This window comes from Triturus cristatus, chromosome 4_2 (assembly GCF_964204655.1).
Source record: "Triturus cristatus chromosome 4_2, aTriCri1.1, whole genome shotgun sequence".
In the NCBI taxonomy this organism is placed as follows: Eukaryota; Metazoa; Chordata; class Amphibia; order Caudata; family Salamandridae; genus Triturus; species Triturus cristatus.
In genome coordinates, this window is record NC_140586.1 from 480,089,763 (window position 1) to 480,110,970 (window position 21,208).

Genomic DNA, 21,208 nt, shown 5'->3' on the forward strand with positions numbered 1-21,208 from the left:
AAAGATATATGTTTTAAACAAGTCTTTAGCTTAACAATTTCGAATTTGCTAGGGATAGCAAATGGAGTTAAATAATGTAATCTGTTTGTAGTCATTGAAATTGACTGTCCTAACAATCTATTATAAGAAGTGAAAGATTCTAAAGTATTGTGGTTGCTTATATGAGATTAGAGACATCGTATTTACCAGTGATAAGGAGACATGTATGGTCAACTGCTTTTAGCCTAGCTGAGGCCCATTAGAAGAATCTTTATACTGTACCAATTAACTGAAATTCATTTGGAGGTATCTTTGATAATATGATCTGAACATTATATGACAGCATAGAAACAAATATATGATACGAGATTGAATTTCTCCCAGGGAGCCATTATTACCTTCAATTCTGCATCACATTATTATTCATTATAACTATCACATACTTATGTACATTTAAAAAGAGCCAATGTAAAGTGTAATATTTTATTGCCAAGGTACCATGAAAATCAAAACACTGTCAAGACCAAAATATTAAAAAACGTGATAATTTCTGCAGTGAAACAGCATTCCATATACAACTATATCCAGGGAGAGGATACAATCTCACATCAGGTATCAATATGTATTTTTAAACTCAACCAATGATTGTGCAAATATACATCGATTTATAAATATGTATACATAAGTATTACACATAATGGTTCATATTTTTATGTACATACATGTTTAGTAGAAAGCTAATTTAACAGTCGCCAATATAGCAGCCTCTATTGCAATAATTACATTTCTACAAGCAATATAAAGGTCTGTACAATGATCATTACACATTTAGTTAATACACAGAGACAACTGGACCGCAATTAATCTACCTCGGCATTTGGAGAGGCTGAATTAAAAGTTCCGGTGAGAATCCAAAGGAACCTCGGGTGTGCAAATTTTTTATGACTGGTGCCAAGACACACAAAAAACACAAAAATGCAAGTCTGGATACCATTTATAGGTGATATAAAAACAAGGTGTCTGTGCTGCTCTTGCAAACTTGCAGCGTAAATGCCCATGAAAGTCAAGGCACATTCACACATCCAGTTGTCTCAATTAAAGTCACTGCAATTTTGTTTCCACAAACGCACTTGACATGGCAGGGCCACTACCGCATCCAAAGCCATTCTTCTGTGACTCAACTCCTAGGTACGCCATCACAAGTTCTGACCGGCGGTGCAACAATTGCATAATATCTTCCGACAAACATTCCGTATTTGAAAAGCGCACCTTCTCAAAGTCAAAAATGTCTTTCAGGAAGTAGAGAACTTGATCCTAAGAGCAAGGAACAAATAATGTATTATTTATTCAGTGGAGCACGAACATGCAAGGCTTTAATCCCCACTGTAAAGTGGAGAGATATAAACATTATCTGGGAAAATTAAAAGAAAAATGAATCACGGCACTATATAAGACCTCACTTGAATTTGCCATTTTCATTAGGTATGCTCATGCTTAAGTAGCTACAGTTATATTTTACCCCTTGATTTAATTGACAGATTGAAAATAAACAAAGCTAGCCATACGTGTAGCACCAATATCTAAAATGGAGGCACCAACCACTGAGTCTGCAAACAGTGTAGGTAAAAAAAAGCACTATGATGCAGCCAGCACCAGCTGTGACATAGCACTTTGTTTATTGCTGGAAGGGAACTATGAGTCTTTGTTGGTATGTAGGTGCTGGAGGAAAGCTGACGAAAACGGAAGGCGGGAGGGAGAGGTTGGGGGCAAGCAGATGACAACAGAGGATGGGAGCAGTGAGGGCAAGCTGATGACAATGGAGGGTAGGAGGAAGGGGCTGGTGCAAGCTGACAACGGAGGGTGGGAGGGAGGGTCTGGTGCAAGGTGACAACGGAGGGTGGGAGGGAGGATCTGGTTCAAGCTGACAACGGATGGTGGAAGGGAGGGTCTGGGGAAAGCGGACTACAGCAGAGGTTGGCATTAAGGGGCTGGGGGAAGAAGACGGACAACAGTGGGAGGAAGGAGCAGCGGCAAGCAAACAGACAGCGGAGATCGGCGGGTGGGAAGAATATAGAGGGGGCAAATACACAAGGTAAATAGCATACATAGATGCATTGTGGTACAGTGCTTAAAAACAAAAAAGGTACTGCCTCAAAAGTTAAGCAGTAGAAGAACACAAGTATTGCATCCATGCTCCACTGGAAGGTCAAACACATTAACACGAAGGAAGCCAACAACAGCTGAACAATAAAAAGCCAAGAAATGAAAGTGAGGATGAAACCAACCAATGGTAAATAATGGGCGGCCTCCAAGCCCACTGTTAGTAAACAATGCTTCTGGAAGAGACAGTGCAAGCGCTATCTAGATGACACCTAAAAACCTATGGGCAAGGGATGCAGCCAAGAGATACAGTTACACCAGCAACGTCACTGCCCTTTCCCTCTTTAGGTCTATGGTAAAAGAATTTAGTTAAAAGCACTTTGTGATCATTAACTACACATACAGTTTTACAGCTAAAATTTGCTGCTTAAAATGTGATGCTAACATTACTTACACATTCACTGAACACAACAGGAGTTTAGGATGGCCAATAGGATATGAACTGAAGATATTTATGAGTTGGTCGGTGTTTCTAGCTTCTCGTAACTATGTACCTTAAAAAAAAGTTTGTACTTACCACACACTGTAAATTACAAAATGCATGACTCAACAATCAGGAACTTCAGTTGAGACAATTGGGCTTTACACTTTTATCCAATATCCTCTTCTACCAGATTCCAGTAGGAGTACATTTTTCCCCATAAAATGAGTGACAAAAGATCACTTTATCCTACAATACCAGGCTTATCTGCAAGCTATCCGACTAAAGGCTTCCAGTAAAAGACTCATAGCAATTTTACATACTTTTGCAATCTCAATTGATTTAATAGATGCAGACGATAGATTACATTATTGGGATCTAAAAGTAACTTGCCATTAGCTGGTTGCATATTTGATCTCATGTGGGATATAATTGCTTTTGTTTTCCAAAAGTCGGGCTTAGTAATGCATCCCTATTGTTATATAAGGGTCTTAGCATATTAGCATATTGCATTTTTTCTCTTTAACTGATCTGAATTGTAATTTGCAGGTAATATGTATTTTTTAGGCAACAAATCACATTAGTATCACAAATTGTGGCGAAGTATTAACTCATTTTAAAAACCGGGGGCAACAAGGGGTACCAAGCATCACATACACACATAGCAATCAACACAGAGTACGTTCTGTCCGTCTAGTGAACCAGTGTGGATGGGAAGAAAGAAATGTCCTGGTAATGGCAAAGACAACCAGGAGCAGCAGGCAGCCTCAATTTGAGTGGCAGGAGGATGCGTGAATAGCGGTTGAAAGATGATTTGGTAAAACTTAAAACAAGCCAGAAAGAAGAAAATGAGTGAACCACAGGATGATGGCATCAAGACGGCAAGTCTTCTATTCCACGTAGAATGTGTGTAGATTAACAAGGCAAACACAATAACAAGGCGACATCGATCTGGCTGAGATGTGATTTTCTCTCCCCATCCCTAAATGGTGCTATTTTTCAGCCCTCAATGGTCATTATGAAGGGGATTTGCAGAGAGTTGCAAATAGTTTTTTAAAAATGTCATTTAAGTGTGTATAGCTGGTATAGTGAATCTGGCCCTCAGTTTTACTTCAAGAAATCACCTTGTTCCTGGTTCTACAGCATAACAAGGTGACATCATAACTTCCTGGCTGTGGTAGTGGTCCTGAAGGTCTAGGGGATTTGTAGAAAAAAAGTTGATGAGAAAGTGAGCAATCAAAAAAAGGGGGAGGAAGAGGAAAAACTGGGTTCACCCTCCTCAATGATACTTTACGAACAAAAAAGGAATCCAGCAAGGAGAAAAGTTAGAGATATGCGCACACTCCACGGTGAAAGAAATGAGAGAAAACTCAGTTTTTCTTTAAAAAGACCCTCACCCACCAGGATTGCCCCTTGGAGGCATGCATCATTATTGGGGTTCTTCTCAATCTGCTATGGATCGGGTCGTGTTGCGACCAGAAGGATACGCGGGAGCACTTTTGGCTATTTTCTATGATAAAGACAATGGTGTTAAAGGGGAGTGGAGTGAAGTTGTTAAGCAAGTTTTAAAAATACCTGACTAGTAGGTCACCTTACTTTATTCCTGCCTCTAGTCAGTATGGTTAAAATCAGGGAGATAGTGTGGAAAAAATAGGTTTTAATGAGGCTATTTTTTCAGGTCAATATGTTTCGAGCCCTGCCCCTATTGGCTCTTCGTCAGGACCATAGGAACCTAGTTCCTTTTGGTACCACTCCTTAATGTCCCTCATGGGAACACATTTATCTTGCATGCCATGCAGAATCACACAACATACATACGATATTACTGGATGGTATTACGTCACTGCACCTCGGCCTCTGCGCCTAATCAGCTCACCAGAAAAGATGCGGTCCCCAAGTGAGCTGATTAGGTGCAGAGGCCGAGGGCGGCCTTGACGAAGGTGTGACAGGCCCCCCACCTCCCTGGAGAGATCATGGTGCACTAATACGACGTCTCTAATATACGCAGTGACGTAACACTATCCAGTAATATAATAATATAGTAAGGTGACCTACTAGTCAGGTATTTTTAAAACTTGCATACAAAATCCAAAGTGTAATGCACTATCTAATCAATCACTGGCGACCGCAACTGTTCCCACCTTCTAGAAACATGCTTAAGTGATACAGCTGCTAAAAACAAATTAGCAGATTCTAACAACTTATCAAATTATTATCTGATATCTTTGCTTCCAGCAGTTTCAATGATGCTCAAAAAGTTAGTCAACTGTCAGCTGTCTATCTAGAACACAGGCTTTTTTATTTCACCCAGTCTAGTTTCCACCCAAGTCTCAGTAAGTAATCAGTATTGCTTGAAGTTACAGAATTTATGAAATTCAGCTTAGATCAAGTTTACTCTGCTTCTCTGGTGCTGTTGAACGTATTCGCAGCATTTGACACGCGTCACACTTCATCTTGTTTGCACAAATTGCATCTGTGGGGTTCGAAGGACTGGCCCTCTGCTGGATAAAAACTTTCCTATCTTACAGAAGCCAATCAATCACGAAGGAGTGCCACAGGGGTCTTGATTGACCCCAACATTATTTAATCTCTGCATGGCCCCATTAGCTATAATTGTTCAGTCCTATGGGCTAAAGGCGGTTTCATATGCTGACGATACACAGCTGATGTTCTCCATTGATAAAAATCCTGTCATTTCTCAGGAAGCCTTTAAGCTATGGCAAAAACAGAGGGAGATAGGTGATGCGAGCTGGGTAGAGGGGTGGAAACTAGAAGAAAAACTTTGTGCCATCTTCAAATAAAAGGTAGGAAACACCAAATGAAAATAGGATGTTTCCGAGGGAGGTGGTGTATAGAGACAATAAAAAAGGACTTAAAACTGATCATTGATGAAAATCAACGACTAGAGAGGTTGGTGGAGATAACTGCAAGTCCCCCGACATGGAGAATGAGCAATCAGACCGGTATGAAGAGAACCACGAGTAAACCGGGAGGTGTGACAGTTCAAGGAGTATCACGACAGAAGATAGTCAGGTGTGACCTGCTGGATAGATAGCTGGTTGCACAGTTCCAGTATCTATACGAAAGGGAGATGGGAAGCAGAGGTGGTCACTGGAAGAGACAGCCAATGATTTGAAAACTTGAGGCATGATCAAATGGAGCACATGATGGATTTGCAAATATGAGTATTTGGATGTGGGCAATATGTGAAGTGCTTAAAAAGTCAAACACTAAAGCAGAGTGAGGTACAGGCATGGTACAGGCGTGGGGATGAAAGCAAGCGGAGGATGGGCATTAAGAAGAGTTGTCTAAAATTGTGGGGATCTTGGAAGAAACATATGATCGAAATTCATTTGCTGAGAGTGAAGAATAAGAGATTGGTGAGCATGGTGGCCTGACGTTGCAGATGAGGTCACAGTGAGGTGTCCGTGTTGCTAGTGCTTGTTTGTAAATATCAAGATTCTCAGGAGAACCGTATCTGCATCATTTGTGAGTTAGCATTCTCATCTTAGTTTTCGATGAGTGAACATCACCTGGAATCCAAGGTTGCTGGAAAGGAGAAGCAGAATGGAAGCACTGCAATAATGCAAATAAAAGGTGTGTTGTAGAGCTTCAGCGAGTTAGTTAAAATATGTGATTGATTCAAACTACTGAGACGCTATTGCCAACTAATGAGGACTGGGAACTATTGTCATAATGCATTTTGCACACTCCAAACAGCAAATAGCATATTATGGTGTACATCCTTCTCAGGCACTGCCCTACCTTCTGCACTCAACAGAATAAGGAATGGGAAGTGGAGATCAAATCAAATGCTCTACCAAAACTAATATCCCTTAGGCCCTCTACTGAGACATCAGCAGAGCTGGACTGGCAATGTGGGGCACAACAGGCAATACCCTGGTAGACTGGAGGACGGAAAGTTGCTTTCATGACTAAATCCCCGTGAAGGCGTCAGTGAGAGAGCAACATTAGTTGTTTTTAATCACACAGGATTTGCTACTACATAAATAAATGCTCCTGAGTAGCGTGCCAAATCCCTAAACAATTGTAACATTTGATGATGTGCTCTGTAGAACTTGCCTGTAACGCCTATGATTCTTTGCCAACTCACTTGGAAAATTGTGCAGTGAAATTAATGGTTTGCCTCCATTTCACAATAGTTAATTCTTGCAAGTGAACACTTTTCTAAAAGTTCAACATAAAGCTTGTATTAGAACATATTCTAGGGCGGATGTATGACGTTACAACGCACACTTTTACAACGCATGCACTTACAACGCATTTTTTACAACGCATAATCCATTACAACGCACTACACTTACAACGCATGACACTACAACGCATTTTTAAAAACTACCTTTACAACGCATACCATTACAACGCATAATATTAAATTGCATTTAAGGTAAGTATTAGATAGTATAGGGGTAAAAATTACTTTTCTAACTCCAGGGGGTGCAACAGTAGGGTAAATGTTGGATAGTATAGGGGTAAAAATTACTAATCTAACTCCAGGGGGTGCAACAGTAGGGTAAGTGTTGGATAGTATAGGGGTACAAATTACTATTCTAACTCCAGGGGGTGCAACAGTAGGGTAAGTGTTGGATAGTATAGGGGTAAAAATTACTATTCTAACTCCAGGGGGTGCAACAGTAGGGTAAGTGTTGGATAGTATAGGGGTAAAAATTGCTATTCTAACTCCAGGGGGTGCAACAGTAGGGTAAGTGTTGGATAGTATAGGGGTAAAAATTGCTATTCTAACTCCAGGGGGTGCAACAGTAGGGTAAGTGTTGGATAGTATAGGGGTAAAAATTACTATTCTAACTCCAGGGGGTGCAACAGTAGGGTAAGTGTTGGATAGTATAGGGGTAAAAATTGCTATTCTAACTCCAGGGGGTGCAACAGTAGGGTAAGTGTTGGATAGTATAGGGGTAAACATTGGTATTCTAACTCCAGGGGGATCAACAGTAGGGTAAGTGTTGGATAGTATAGGGGTAAAAATTACTATTCTAACTCCAGGGGGTGCAACAGTAGGGTAAGTGTTGGATAGTATAGGGGTAAAAATTACTATTCTAACTCCAGGGGGTGCAACAGTAGGGTAAGTGTTGGATAGTGTAGTGTAATATTATGCGTTGTAATGGTAGGCGTTGTAATGGTATGCGTTGTAAAGGTAGTTTTTAAAAATGCGTTGTAGTGTCATGCGTTGTAAGTGTAGTGCGTTGTAATGGATTATGCGTTGTAAAAAATGCGTTGTAAGTGTAGTGCGTTGTAATGGATTATGCGTTGTAAAAAATGCGTTGTAAGTGTAGTGCGTTGTAACAGTTGCGTTGTAAAGGTTGTTCCCCTTCTAGGGCTATTTCCGGCAGTGCCCAGTACAGCCCTAGGCACATGTCAAGTATTTTTGCAGATATTCCAAAATGGTGGGACTTTTTGTGACAAGGCACAACAATAGCATCCCAGACTGTGACCACCAAACTCATTTCATATTTATATGTAACTATCAGCACCACATGTCAGGCTCGAACACATATCTAGAGGTGCAAAACGTGTAACCCAGTGTTCATTCATGACAACCAACCTCAGGAAAGCTTCTGTACAGTTAATATTCAAACATATTTAAAATAAATAGAACAGGTTCATTATGCTGAAAATCACAAAAATTACGGAAATACCTTGAAAAAACAACACACGTCGTGGAAAGAATTTCTTGGACCCAAAAACCCCCATGCCAGCACTGGACAGATTTGTTCACAAATTGCATAGAAGTGTGCAAAGAATCCATCGGGCATCTATGAAGAAGCAACAAGACAAAACAAATTACATTTTGGCAATGTACGCTAATCAGACAAAGAATCACATTTCTTGACAGGGTAGAACATTTGTTAACGTTCGCTGAAGACTACACATAGATGGTTCTATACAGATCTGAATTAGAGAGAACAAAAATCATAAATAAGCGACGTGAAGATGTGATGCTCCAGTTTGAAGAGCTTTATTCTCCTCCTCCAATCCAGGATGTTTCTGGTCTTTAGGCTTCTCACACATTGCTCTTGGGGAATACAGTGTGATTTTCAGACACTTCAGACAGGCTTACATCTGTCTCACTCAGTGGCAGACAGTTTCTACAAATGATGCATAGATAATGGTTCTATTAACAAAAATACGGCAAAAATATAAAAAATGATAAGCACGAAAAATTCCATTGCCTTTTCTCTTACCATAAAAGGTCTGATTCGATTTCCTTATGTTGCAAAATATTGAAAACGTTGCTTAGGATGTCTGGCACGTTACAAGACAGAAATAAATGAAAGCTGAAATCTGACATGTCTGGGTCTCTTAGCCTCCCTCACTGACACGCTCCTTTGCTCCCTACTCAGAAAGCCCTAATAAATTGTATCACTACTAGCCACAATAAAAAAAGAAAAACATTCTCTCTTATTTTTGGCGCATTATCCCATTAGGTTTTCTAAGCAAACCACAAGCACAAATACAGGGAGGAAATAGCTTAGAAGTGATATTAGGCTGTCATTACTGAATGTTTGAAAAACGTGTGCCTAAAATTCCAACACATTAACTCGTACTATTCCTAATCGGCGAGAGGGAGTGTGTGTTGAGCGTGTTTAAAAAAAACCTAGTGTACCTAAAAAATGTGGTCTTTGTTAGTATGGTTCCTTGTGATGGAATGGCGTTTGAATATTTGATATTTCTAAAACACACTGTTGTAATGTGAAAGGCGGCCTGGCGGTAACAGGGTCAATTTGATGGTAACACTCAAATACTAATTGACTGACAAGCAAACCCAGTAGTTCTGGCTTTGGCCACCAGGCTTTTTTGCTTTATCAGTGCTTCTTTTATTATGTAACAGTTTTTGCAAGACTTTATAGTTGGAAGCTTCTGGGCTGCCCAAAAGCGAGAAAAACATTTTTGGACTCAAAATGCACGCATTGCCCCAGTAGCTCCTGGCATTTAATGAAATTACATTGTGCGTGGATGTGGGAAAGAGCTGAGCGTAGTCCCTCACACTGCAGTTCGAGAATGACAGAAGTGAGCTGCCCCACTGTGGAAATTTAGCTTGCAAACTGAACATTATCTGCGCCATCTTGCCTCTCCCCAGCGCCACGCACAGCGAATGCACGGCCGCCATTTTAGGCACCCCACTCTCTCCCCGCTCATTCTCGATCGCCAGCGCTTTCCCCTGGCGCTGCGAGCATCCCCCGCGCGCCGGCCACCCCCGCTCTCTCATACAGGCCGTAAACCCTCTCCTTCTACGTGACCCTGCTACGGAACCACATCCGACCGACATCCCATACATGGTCATGCCTCTCCTTTGATAACCCCCTTCCTCTGCGCCCCATTGTCCGAACTGGTCCCAGGCCATCACCTAGCCCTGCGGATGCAGTTTATTGCCCCTACTGTAAGGGAAACACCTCACATCAAAGGGATTACAGTAGATCAAAGCCCCTACCCCTGAGACCCGACCGGTCACACACACCCCCGGGAATTGGCGGAATACCCTGCTGCGCGATAGCCATCTCCTACTGCGGGTGAGGTGGGAACTTCTACTGTAGCTATGTGTGGGATCGGATCTGAGCCGGGGCTTCAGGGGATGTTCTCTCATGCATCAAGGGAATCTCAAGAATGTACTATGTGTAATAAAGCAATAAACCTGTGTATAAGAGACCAGGTCTCAGAGATGCAGTTAGAGCACCTCGTGACGATACCTTGCTGTCTGATCTGATGTGTTCTGCTCCGACGGAATAAAACTTTGTTTCCTGCCTTCCAGTCTCCGGCGCCTGCCTCTTTCATTGGTAAATTATCGAGTGGTATGAGAGGCGATTACCGCCGGGCAATACTTGAAAGGTTATCGACTGAAACTGCCGCTACCATTTAACAATTGGCGTCCCAAACGTGGGGCCCATCAGCGACACGTGGATCCAGTGGGAGAGGTCCCGACGACAGAGTGAACGACTGCAACGATCGGGAGAGCTCCTGCCCAATAGACCCTCATCTGGCAGCCGATCATCCGAACTTCACTGGTTCCGAGCAGACCTCTCTCGAGTGATCTACGGTCCTGACTGGGAACCATCAGGAGTGCCGCGGCAAATACGGAGAGTAGAGGACGATCGGGCGCTGGAGGCGGAAGACGAGAAACTGTCCACGCGGTCCGGGTAAGGTCGTGATACACGACAAATTGCGAAATAATTGATTGATTGTTTGAAGCTTTGGAATACTAGTATTGCTCATTGATTGTGCTCATTGATTGTTCTCTTTGAGATATTCGCTGTCTACAAACGGGGAGAAGTAGAAATACTCTCTCTCTCTCCCTTTGCAGATAGTGAAGGGTAGGTAACGCAGACTTTTGTCCCCGTTGAAACCCGTCGTGCCTATCTTTATCTCCCCACTGATTGATTGTCCGAACATTGATTGTTTTGAAGAATAGTGCTCTTTGAGATATTCTCTGTTTGCAAATAACGTAGAATAGAAATATTCTGTCTAGTCTTTGCAAATAGTGAAGGGTAGGTAACGCAGACTTTTGTCCCCGCTGTAACCCGTCGTGCCTATCTTTATCTCCCCACTGATTGATTGATTGATTGTCCGAACACTAGTTGTTCGATATTGGTTCTTTGGAGGTATTCTCTGCTTACAAATAACGAGGAATAGAGATATTCTGTCTAGTCTTTGCAAGCAGTGAAAAGATAGGTAGTGCTGACTTTTGTTCCCGTTGAAACCCGTCATGCCTATCTTCTCCCCACTGATTGGTAGTTGGTTCTGCCCGGACCGCTTATTAGAGGTGGACCATCCGGCCCCACTGGAAGGCACCCCTAATAAGGACATGTTCACTAAATATGGACTAGTCGCCGTAGCTTATACCAAGCTATGGCATAAATATACAAAGAAGGACCCCGAGAGTCAGTGGCCACTGATGGGATCCTTCGACGACCATAAGATAGAAGTGCTAGAAATAGCTCTGCGTAGCAATAAGACGACGCCTACTATGCTTGACAGTATCGGCATGTGGCGCAAAGAAGCAACACAACGGAAAAAGAGGGAAGAAGTAAAAGCAGAAAAGGAATTACGAAAAGCAGCTCACCTTGCCGCTAGAAAGTTAGAAGAAGAAATAAAGGAGAGAAGGGAAACTAAACTAAGACAGGAGCCCGAAACATCAGGCCAGTACGCTGTTAGGACCCTCTCTTTGCTCTACCCTGAGTTATCCTCTAAACAGCGAACAAATGATGAATTACTATTAGGTCCCCCGATCATTTACATGCCCCCTCCATACGCACCCTCCCAATCAATAGTGCAACACCCACAACCCCCAAACACGAACGAAAGCAGTACAGGGGCCTCGGTCCTCACGGCCTCCGCGCCGGCCGAGCCTCCTGTACTGAACACAACGTCGGCAATAACGTTGGATGACCCTGAGATGAGAAAGAAAGACTCCACCAGAATGAATCGACTAACGAAGGATGAACGAGCAGGAATCGACAAAATAGTAAAGACACTAGTGGAGCGAAAAGAAAGTGAGGAGTATATAACAGACGTGTATAACTCGTATGCCGACAGCCACAGACGACACTTTGTCGTACGGCTCTGTTATCACGCCCTGAATGCATATGAGGATAGATACCACGATAAAGGCCCCGAAGGCTTAGCGGCCCTATATAGGAAGGTAGACATCGGAGAAGAAAGAGAGGGCGATGTAACGAACCTCTTCACTCGTACACTCAAGGTCTATCGACACCTTAGAGAACACAGGCAGGCCACCAAAGCAGAAACCCCCATAGCGACTAAGCCCCAAGAAGGAAGGGCTGATACCATGATGCCCATCAAAGAGGCTGCCCCCTACTGGGTCCCCCCACGAGGTCAGGGAACACATGACGACATCAACCACCAAGATGCGAAGGGAAGGGTTGTATATAATTGGGTCTACCAGCCATGGGACCGACAAGATATTTTGACCTTTAGAAAAACTCTACCCGACTTGAGAAAGAACCCGACTGCCTTCTACACTGAACTGGGTACAGCCTTAGGTTCTACGATAATGACTTTAGCAGATATCGACTTGTTCTTTGGGCTATGTCTGCCGGCTGATGTGTGGAAGCAAATCCGGAAAGTTGACCACGCTGAGCCGTTCGGATATACCTGGGTACAACTCGATACCATAGATAAACAGCGAGAACCGGGACAGAAACCCCCGAAAGCCATATTAGAGCTCCCAGACAAGATTGTACTTAAGTTGAAGACTCTAATCCCGGAAAGAAAGGTAGATTGGTCAATAGTGACGGCTTGTCGCCAGAAACGCCAGGAGGATGTGTCTGAATACTTCTCCCGATTCGAGACTGTGTTTTCCGATTACAGTGGCCAAGACATGACCACCGCAACCGGACATCACCTCTTTGTCCAGAATTATGTGAAGGGTCTGTCACAAGAAGTTTCCCAGAAACTGCAGACCAGCGAGAGTAGTTGGGCAGCCTCAAAACCCGCAGCAATTCTCCAGATGGCCCAATACTACGAAAACCAGAAAAACGAGAACGATAGGGCATCAGAAAAGAAGAAAAAGGAACTAAAGGAGAGGGTAATGATAGCACAGTTGCAAGGGGTGACCATAGGAAGGGAACCCCCGAAAGAGAATTACCAACCAACCGCCCCTAGAAAGCTACCCCCTAGAGACCATACCCCTACACCCTACAACGGACGGAGAGACTTAGATGGGAACCAATGTGCGTTCTGTAGAGGGTTCGGACACTGGAAATCCCAGTGCCCGGTCCTTATGGAACTTAACAAAAATAGGGATCCCAGAAACACCGCATATGACCCCAGAAATAGAGGACAGGGACGAGGGCACACGAACGACGCAATCAACGACAGGCCAGGCAGACCAAACACCTTTGATCGCCCCCGACAAAACCAGTGTCAGCAGTCCGACTACGAAAGCACCCATGACTTCGCATAGGACCGCCAGGGGCAAGGGAGGGATCCAGTCGAACTCCGTGTTGACCAGCAAGGTCCTTACGTCACTGCTAAGGTCTTGGGCACAAAATCTCCATTCCTGGTAGACACTGGGGCGACACGTAGTGTGTTATCTGCATTCTGAAAAATTGGATACCTGAAAAACTATATCCTCGCTTGGTTGTTGATGGTCCAACTCACTGCTTATCATGTGGGTGACACTGTTTTTTGCACTGTGGCAGAATTTTGAAAAATGGCCTCTTTTCTTGCACTTGCTGCATAAAACTCCCTTTGCTGGACAGCTTGCGTTGTTGGCCAGATGATTGGGATTTCCGCACCTGTAGCATTTTGGCTTATTTCCTGATGCGGTCTGTACTTCAGGACTGGAAGGCGAAGGTTTATGTTTGTAGTCTCTGCTGGAGATCTTGTGTATGTTGTTTTCCATTACTTGTTTCACCTCCACGGCTTCTTTCATTTCATTCATACAGTACGCTGTGTGTTCTATGCTCTTGGCAATGTCAATGGCATGTTTTAAGTCAGGGGCTTCTGCGAGAAGTCTTTCTTGGATCTTCTTGTTGCAGGTACATCTTACCAGCTGATCCCTAATTAGTGACTCGGTCAACATTCCAAACTCACACGTCGAGGCTAAACCTCTCAGAATGGCAATGTAATTTATCACTTTCTCATTTTTCCCTTGAATGCGCAAAAAGAACTTGTGGCGTTCTAATACAATATTGATTTTATCCCCAAATTGGGCTTCTAGTTTCAACAATGTTAACTGATACACGTCAAATTGGGCCTCCCCCTCGCCCCCAGCACCCACATTTGCACCTTCAATAATTGAATCAGGCAGGTCATCAAAAATATCTCTCCCTTGCTTCCCTAGGTTATGCAGAAGGACATGTTGTTTACGCATAGCAGAAAACCTGTCACCCCCAATTGCAATTAGATACGATTCAAACAGATTTACCCATTTTTTCCATGGGTTCACCGGATCTCCACTCTCATCCAGAAATGGAGGGGGTTGAGACATTGCGAATGCAGACATAGCGGAGTATGAAAGGAAAACGTAGAGAAGAAAACGACAGAAAAGAAAATAAAAGAAGTAGGATGAAATAAGGGAAGAAAAAAAACGAGTGGCAAAGCTAATGATGGAGAATAAATAGAAGAATATGTGGCCGCACACCGTGGAACCACCTTACGCAATTAAACAGGCAGGAGGCAGAGTACAGAATGAAAGTACCGAAAATTTCATGAGCTGAGCTTGTCAGCGAAAACTTCACCAAAGGCAGACTAATGATGGAGAATAAACTTGAAGTAATTATGGCTGCACAACATGAAATGACCTTTACCCAGCGTATGACGAAATGAACAGCAGGTGGCAAAGTACTGGATGAAGGTAACACAATTTCGTGAGCAGAGCCTGTCAGTAAAAGCTTCCCCACAGGCAGAATAAACTGTGAGGATTACAAAAATTAAAGTGTGCTATAAAATTTCCCAGCAGGGGGAGCTGTGTTAGGGAAGCCAGGGAGCAGTGTCTGTCTACTGAGTAACCTCACTGGAGTTCAGTCAGCGGGACCACGGGAACGCCCAGAAACCGGCAGTCCTTGATGAGGAAACTACGTCGTCCCAGCTCTGACAGGAAACTAAACTTTTCTCTCTGGAACCACCCTCGTGAAAAGCAGCACAAGCGTCCCCTTTGACACGCACCTCCTGAAACGGCATACAATCGGGGGAAATGATGCTCAGCGGGCAGCCTGTGACAACGCTCAAGACTCCTGAGGCAGACGGGAGGTCCTGTGGGATCGAGCGGCCGGGAACAGAGTCTAGATGAAAGGCAGCGCTACACTCATCCACAACGCTGACAAAGTCAATCCAAACGGAATTAACGCTACGGCCTCCGGAGCAACTGACAATGCCTTCAGCTCCGCCACAGCTTGCCCAGCGCCGATCCCCTCATACGCTCTTTTCCATCACTCGGGAACTCACCACGCTCCATTGGCAAGATGGCACAGGTCGCGTAACAGCTTCACGACAGCAGGCGGCAAACCAGGAAACGCCGGTCATCGAGGTTGGCAGGCCCCGCAGGAATAAACACCAAAGAGAGTCCCAGCGGTAATGATAGGAACCACTCTTCAGCAGCCAAAAAGGAACACGTCAGGAAACTAGACTGGTCGTGTAAAGTCAGTAGCTGTGCAGGAACCAACCTTCCTTGAATAATCCACCGCCAGGAAGGATAAATGAGAGGCAGAAGACACTGGGGGTAGGATCCAACCGTCCCCAGCACGGTAAGGTAACTCGTCGCCAAAATATCTGTGGTAAATAACTCTCAGGAAACAGCAAGAGTAGAAGTGACGGTTTATTCCTGTAGATCCTACGGCCTCTCACACGAGAATGCCAACATTCTAAGAGGAGCTTCGTTCCAACATTCTAAAGGTGGGACAGCCCATAAGGCGAGGACAAGGAGGGGGGGAAAGGGGGAAGAGGAATGCAGGACTAGAATACAACATGATCCCTAGGGCACCCTTGTCTGGCTCACATGTAACCTCAATAGGCTTCGATGGAACGCCCTCCACTAACCCCTTATCAGCACCAATCTCCTTTGACTTAGAAGATAACACCACTGACACGACCTTTTTGCTCTCCTCCAACACCCCCGATGCTATTATGGGACTTGATTTGCTAAAACATTTTCGAGCTACCATCAGATGCTCCCCAGACGGAGTTCGAGTCATCCTACACGATAACCCAGATCTGTCCAGACCCTGTCACACGCGGCGTATGCTCTCTATAACCGATGCTGACATGCCCCTACTCGACACATTACCTTCACACCTATGGGCTAAAACCGACTCAGATGTAGGGCGCATGGTGATCGACCCGGTACACATAACCGTCCGACCGGACGCAGTGCTCCCAAAGCTTCCACAGTATCGGATATCACCCGAAGGCGAGAAGGCATTGGTGGAAATCATCGAGTCCCTAGTCGAGGCAGGAGTGGTAGAAGAAGTAGTCAGTAATGTTTGTAACAGCCCTATCCTACCCATTGTAAAGAAGCAAGGCGAGGGAGATGAGAAAGCCTACCGTTTCATTGTTGATTTGCGAGAGGTTAACAAAGTGGTCATACCCCAGTACCCCGTGGTCTCAGACATCACCACCATCCTCACCCTGATTCCATCCACTGCCACCACCTTTACTGTTATTGATCTCAAAAACGCATTCTTTTCCATCCCCATCCACCCAGACAGCCGCTACCTGTTCGGCTTCACTTTAAAAGCCCGTTCGTACAGATTCTGCAGGGCACCCCAAGGCTACACTGAGAGTCCCAGTATTTATAGCCAAGCCCTCAAGAGGCAGCTAGATGCAGTCCAACTACCCGATGGAGTGGTGTTGATACAGTACGTCGATGACATTCTTTTGGCGGCCGACACCGCTCCACTTGCCGTCACAGCCACCATTCACCTCCTCCGCTTCCTTGCGGAGAACGGTCACAAGGTCTCCAGAAAGAAATTGCAATTCTGCCAGCCCCAAGTAACGTATCTAGGCCACCTACTATCCAAAGACGGGAGGAAGCTTACCCCTGACCGAATTCAGACCATCCTAGAAACCCCTGTTCCCAAAACTCAGAAGCAAGTGCGGTCCCTAGTAGGCCTCACCTCCTTTTGTCGACAATGGTTGCCAAACTTCAGTCTTATCGTAAAACCTCTGCTTTCCCTGTTGGCTAAAGATGTCCCCTTCCCCCTCCCCTGGACACCCGAATGTCAATCCTCCTTCAAAGAATTACGAGTCGCCCTCTGTTCGGCCCCAGTCCTAGGAACCCCAGACTACACTAAACCTTTCTCCCTCTACACCCACGAAAGGGAGGGATGTGCGTTGTCTGTCCTAACCCAGTCCATAGGCCCTAAACAACGCCCTTGTGCCTACTTCTCTGCCACTCTTGACCCTGTAGCCAGAGCTTTGCCCGCATGCCTTCGAGCAGTAGCCGCCGCGGCTATCTCTATCCGGCAAAGCGAGGGGATCGTACTCTCAAACCCCCTCACAGTATTGGTACCCCATGCGGTTGACACCCTCCTGAACCAAACCAAGACTCAACACCTGACTAGCGCACGACTGACCGGTTACGAACTGACTCTGCTTGCACCCCACATCACATTGAAACGATGCACCACTCTGAATCCAGCTACTCTACTACTTCTCCCTGACACTGATCCCAATGCGTCCCCTATACACGACTGTGTGACCCTCACCGACGAACAGACCAAGAGTAGGGTCGACCTCCGAGATACTGCCTTCCCGGACCCTGACGGAGAACTGTGGGTGGATGGCTCATGCATCAAGCTCCCCGATGGCACCACCTCAGCTGCCTATGCAGTCACCACAGCCCGAACAGTTGTTGAGACAGCCCGCATCACACAGCGATCCGCACAGGCGGCGGAACTAATTGCTCTCACACGAGCCTGCATCCTGGCAGCAGGGACAACCGCAAACATCTACACAGACAGTCAGTACGCCTTCGGGGTAGTTCACCACTTTGGGCTCTTATGGAAAGAGAGGGGATTCTTGACTTCTCATGGCACACCCATCCTGCATGGAGATCTAGTCTCTGCCCTGACCGAAGCGGTCCTCCTCCCCACACGGCTGGCTGTGATCAAATGCCAAGCACACAAGAAGGTGACAGACATTATAGGACAGGGAAATGCACTAGCTGACATTACTGCCCGGACCACAGCCGAGAATAGGTCCACGACCCGTATGTACGTGACCAGGTCACAAGCTGAGAAATGGAAGGATGCTAGGGAAACGATTAAGGACATCCAATTAGCCAGTACACCACACGAGTTAACTGAATGGGCACGGGTGGGATTGAAGGACGATGATGGTTGCTGGCGGACTAAAGACTCGAACAAATGGTTGCTACCAGACTCATACTTGATCCCCATGCTGACCATGGCACACTCCCCCGCACACATAGGTTCTGCCCCCATGATCGAACTCATCTCCAAAGTCTGGCACAACGACAAGATCCCAGACTCAGCCAAACGTCTGGTCCAGCAATGCCTAGTATGCCTCCAACACAACCCTGGGAAAGGAACTGCTGTACCCCGGGGAGGGTTCGGGGTCCCCAATCACCCTTTTGAAGTCCTACAAATGGACTATGTCCAGTTAGAAAGGTGCCAAGGTTTGAAGTACGTACTTGTCGTTGTGTGTGCCTTCAGCAAGTGGGTGGAAGCCTATCCAACCCACGACAACACCGCCATGACTACCGCAAAAGTACTACTGAAGGAATTCTTCCCCCGATACGGCCTTTGTCGAATTTTGTGGAGCGACAACGGCCCTCACTTCGTAGCCGAAGTTATCCAACTCATCTTAAAGGGGTTGGGTGTAAAACAGAAATTCCATGCGGTCTTCCATCCCCAATCTGCAGGCTTGGTTGAACGACACAACGCCACCTTGAAGCTTAAGATAGCAAAAATAGTTGCCACCACAGGACTGAGATGGCCAGACGCTCTCCCGCTAGCATTGCTATCAATGCGTTCCACCCCCACTAAACACCACTTAACCCCCTACGAGGTCGTTTTCGGGCGGCCCATGAACCTTTGGGCTGCTCCAAAGCCAACATCCATCCACGACGTCCCGGACGTCCTCATGTCTGACTATTTGTATAACCTAACTAAAACGTTGTCTGTCATCCATCAGCAGGTGCTGCACGCCATTCCCGATGTTTCCAGGGGCCCCGGACACGACATCCAACCCGGTGACTTCGTCTTAGTGCGTAACTTCCAGCGCACCAAGAGTCTGGAGCCCCGGTGGACGGGCCCCCTGCAAGTCCTGATCACCACCCGAACAGCTCTTCGAGTGGAGGGGAAACGCAATTGGCTGCATGCACACCACTGCAAGAAGGTATCACCGACCCTGACAACCACGGACAACATCACCGCCCAAGAAGAACTTCTGGACAAAGACCGACCATCCCTGAGCCGCTGCCCAGATACAGAGACACTCGAGTTAGTAAGATATCCTGATCCCACCGTGCCATCCAAGGAAGGGTATAACTTGCGACGAAAGGAGAGAACTTCGGCTAAGCAGACCACAGGCTAAGTGGAAATTTCAGAGCGGTAGCCTAGTCACCTCAAAGGCCACCAGGAGAGAAACTAAGCGAAGTCTGTGGTTCTGCCCGCTACCGAGTCTCTTGAAGGTGATGGAAGCACCCGACATGAAGATGATGGAAGCAACCGGACGTCCGAAGATCCATTACAAAAACCCAAAGACTGACCGAATGCACAGCTTAAAGACTATTGCACTTTTCATTACCCTTCTCTTTTGCCTTCTTCTCGTGGTCACCTTCTGGATCATGGAGGAGGGCACACCCGCTCATAAGATATTGCTGACCACCGTTCAACCTACCACCGCAAAAGAACACCATCTGATCTCACTTTCACCCCAACTCCGAGAAAGGCGTAAGGAGTTCTGGAATAACTCTTTTGTGCAGTTGCTCCACCAACACAATCTTGCTGCCAACGCCACTAATTGCTGGATCTGTGGATTGCTACCACATGCCACTGGACACTCTATCCCTTTCATCCCTTCACCTTTTTCTGTCCATGGTTCCTGCCTCGCCTGGCTAATCCTCCTGCAAGAAAGCTACAAGGACAATGCCACTTCCGGCAGAACCATGTCACACTTCTACCATGGGTTCTGGCTGAACAAAACTGGAAGAACTTCTGCCCTCTTCTGCCCTCTGAGATCGAACACTTCCTTTCACATGGACATCCCTGCCAAAGAACGAGTTGAAATGCAAGTGTTCAACAACCCAGCCAGACCCACCTTCTCTTACCTCCGGAAACGGACGGCCGCCACCCTAACAGTGGCCCTGTCCGTCATCAACATCACTGGATTTGTGTGCCTCGAAGGCCTGGGGGCACAGCTGGTGGGCCACAGCTCCTGCCTCATCACCCGAACATTGGACTCAGTTGACCCACCCTCCTTTGTTGCCTCCCCGAATATGTACTTCGTCTGTGGTACTAAGGCCTACACCTGGCTTCCGAAAGGTTGGGGAGGCACCTGCTACATCGCCTTTGTCCTTCCTCCGACATATGTGGCTCCAGCAAACCATCACCGACAGAAGCGGGCCAAAGACATTGTGCAAGCCGACTCCGCCGGAGCACAGTTCATGGACGCAGTGAAAGGCCTCGTTCCTCTCTGGGGTCCAATGGCAAACAGCCGTACCATCCGCCACTTAACCCAGGCAGTCGAAACGGCGATGAACATTACGGCTGGCGCCCTCGCCAACAACACCGCCGAGCTCCAGGCCGTCCGCTTAGTGGCCCTTCAGAACCGCCTCGTTCTAGATGTGGTTCTGGCTGATCGTGGAGGAGCATGCCGCATCATTGGGTCCAGCTGTTGTACCTACGTACCGGATAACTCACCCTCAGTCTACAAAGCAATTGAACACCTCCACAGACTGTCCGCAGAGGTCCATCAAGAGCAAGGAGAATGGTCACTGGGGAGTTGGTTTTGGGACACTATTAAAAGTTGGGGATGGAGGCTGTTTTCATTTATCCTCATACCAATTGTGATACTATGTGGATGTTGCTTGGGGATTCAGTGTCTGCCACCTTTATGTTCGCTTTTTATGAACTGCATCTGCCCTAAGACTTTGGACTTTGAAACAGAGCGAATGAAAGCTCTGTATGA

The 21,208-nt window shown here is 45.9% G+C and overlaps 1 protein-coding gene across 4 annotated transcripts in view; it reads right to left on the reverse strand.

The window, feature by feature from the left end:
• Positions 1-448: 448 nt before the first annotated feature.
• Positions 449-21,208, reverse strand: part of MIGA1 (mitoguardin 1) — a 738,294-nt gene continuing 717,534 nt past the window's right edge. For all 4 annotated transcript variants that reach the window (XM_085600123.1, XM_085600124.1, XM_085600121.1 and 1 more), the window contains 2 exons: positions 8,236-8,352; positions 449-1,293 (listed from right to left, as the gene is read on the reverse strand). In XM_085600123.1, the coding sequence (XP_085456249.1) occupies positions 1,081-1,293; positions 8,236-8,352 (330 nt within the window). In that variant the 3' untranslated portion in view covers positions 449-1,080. The remainder of the gene's footprint in view (positions 1,294-8,235; positions 8,353-21,208) is intronic.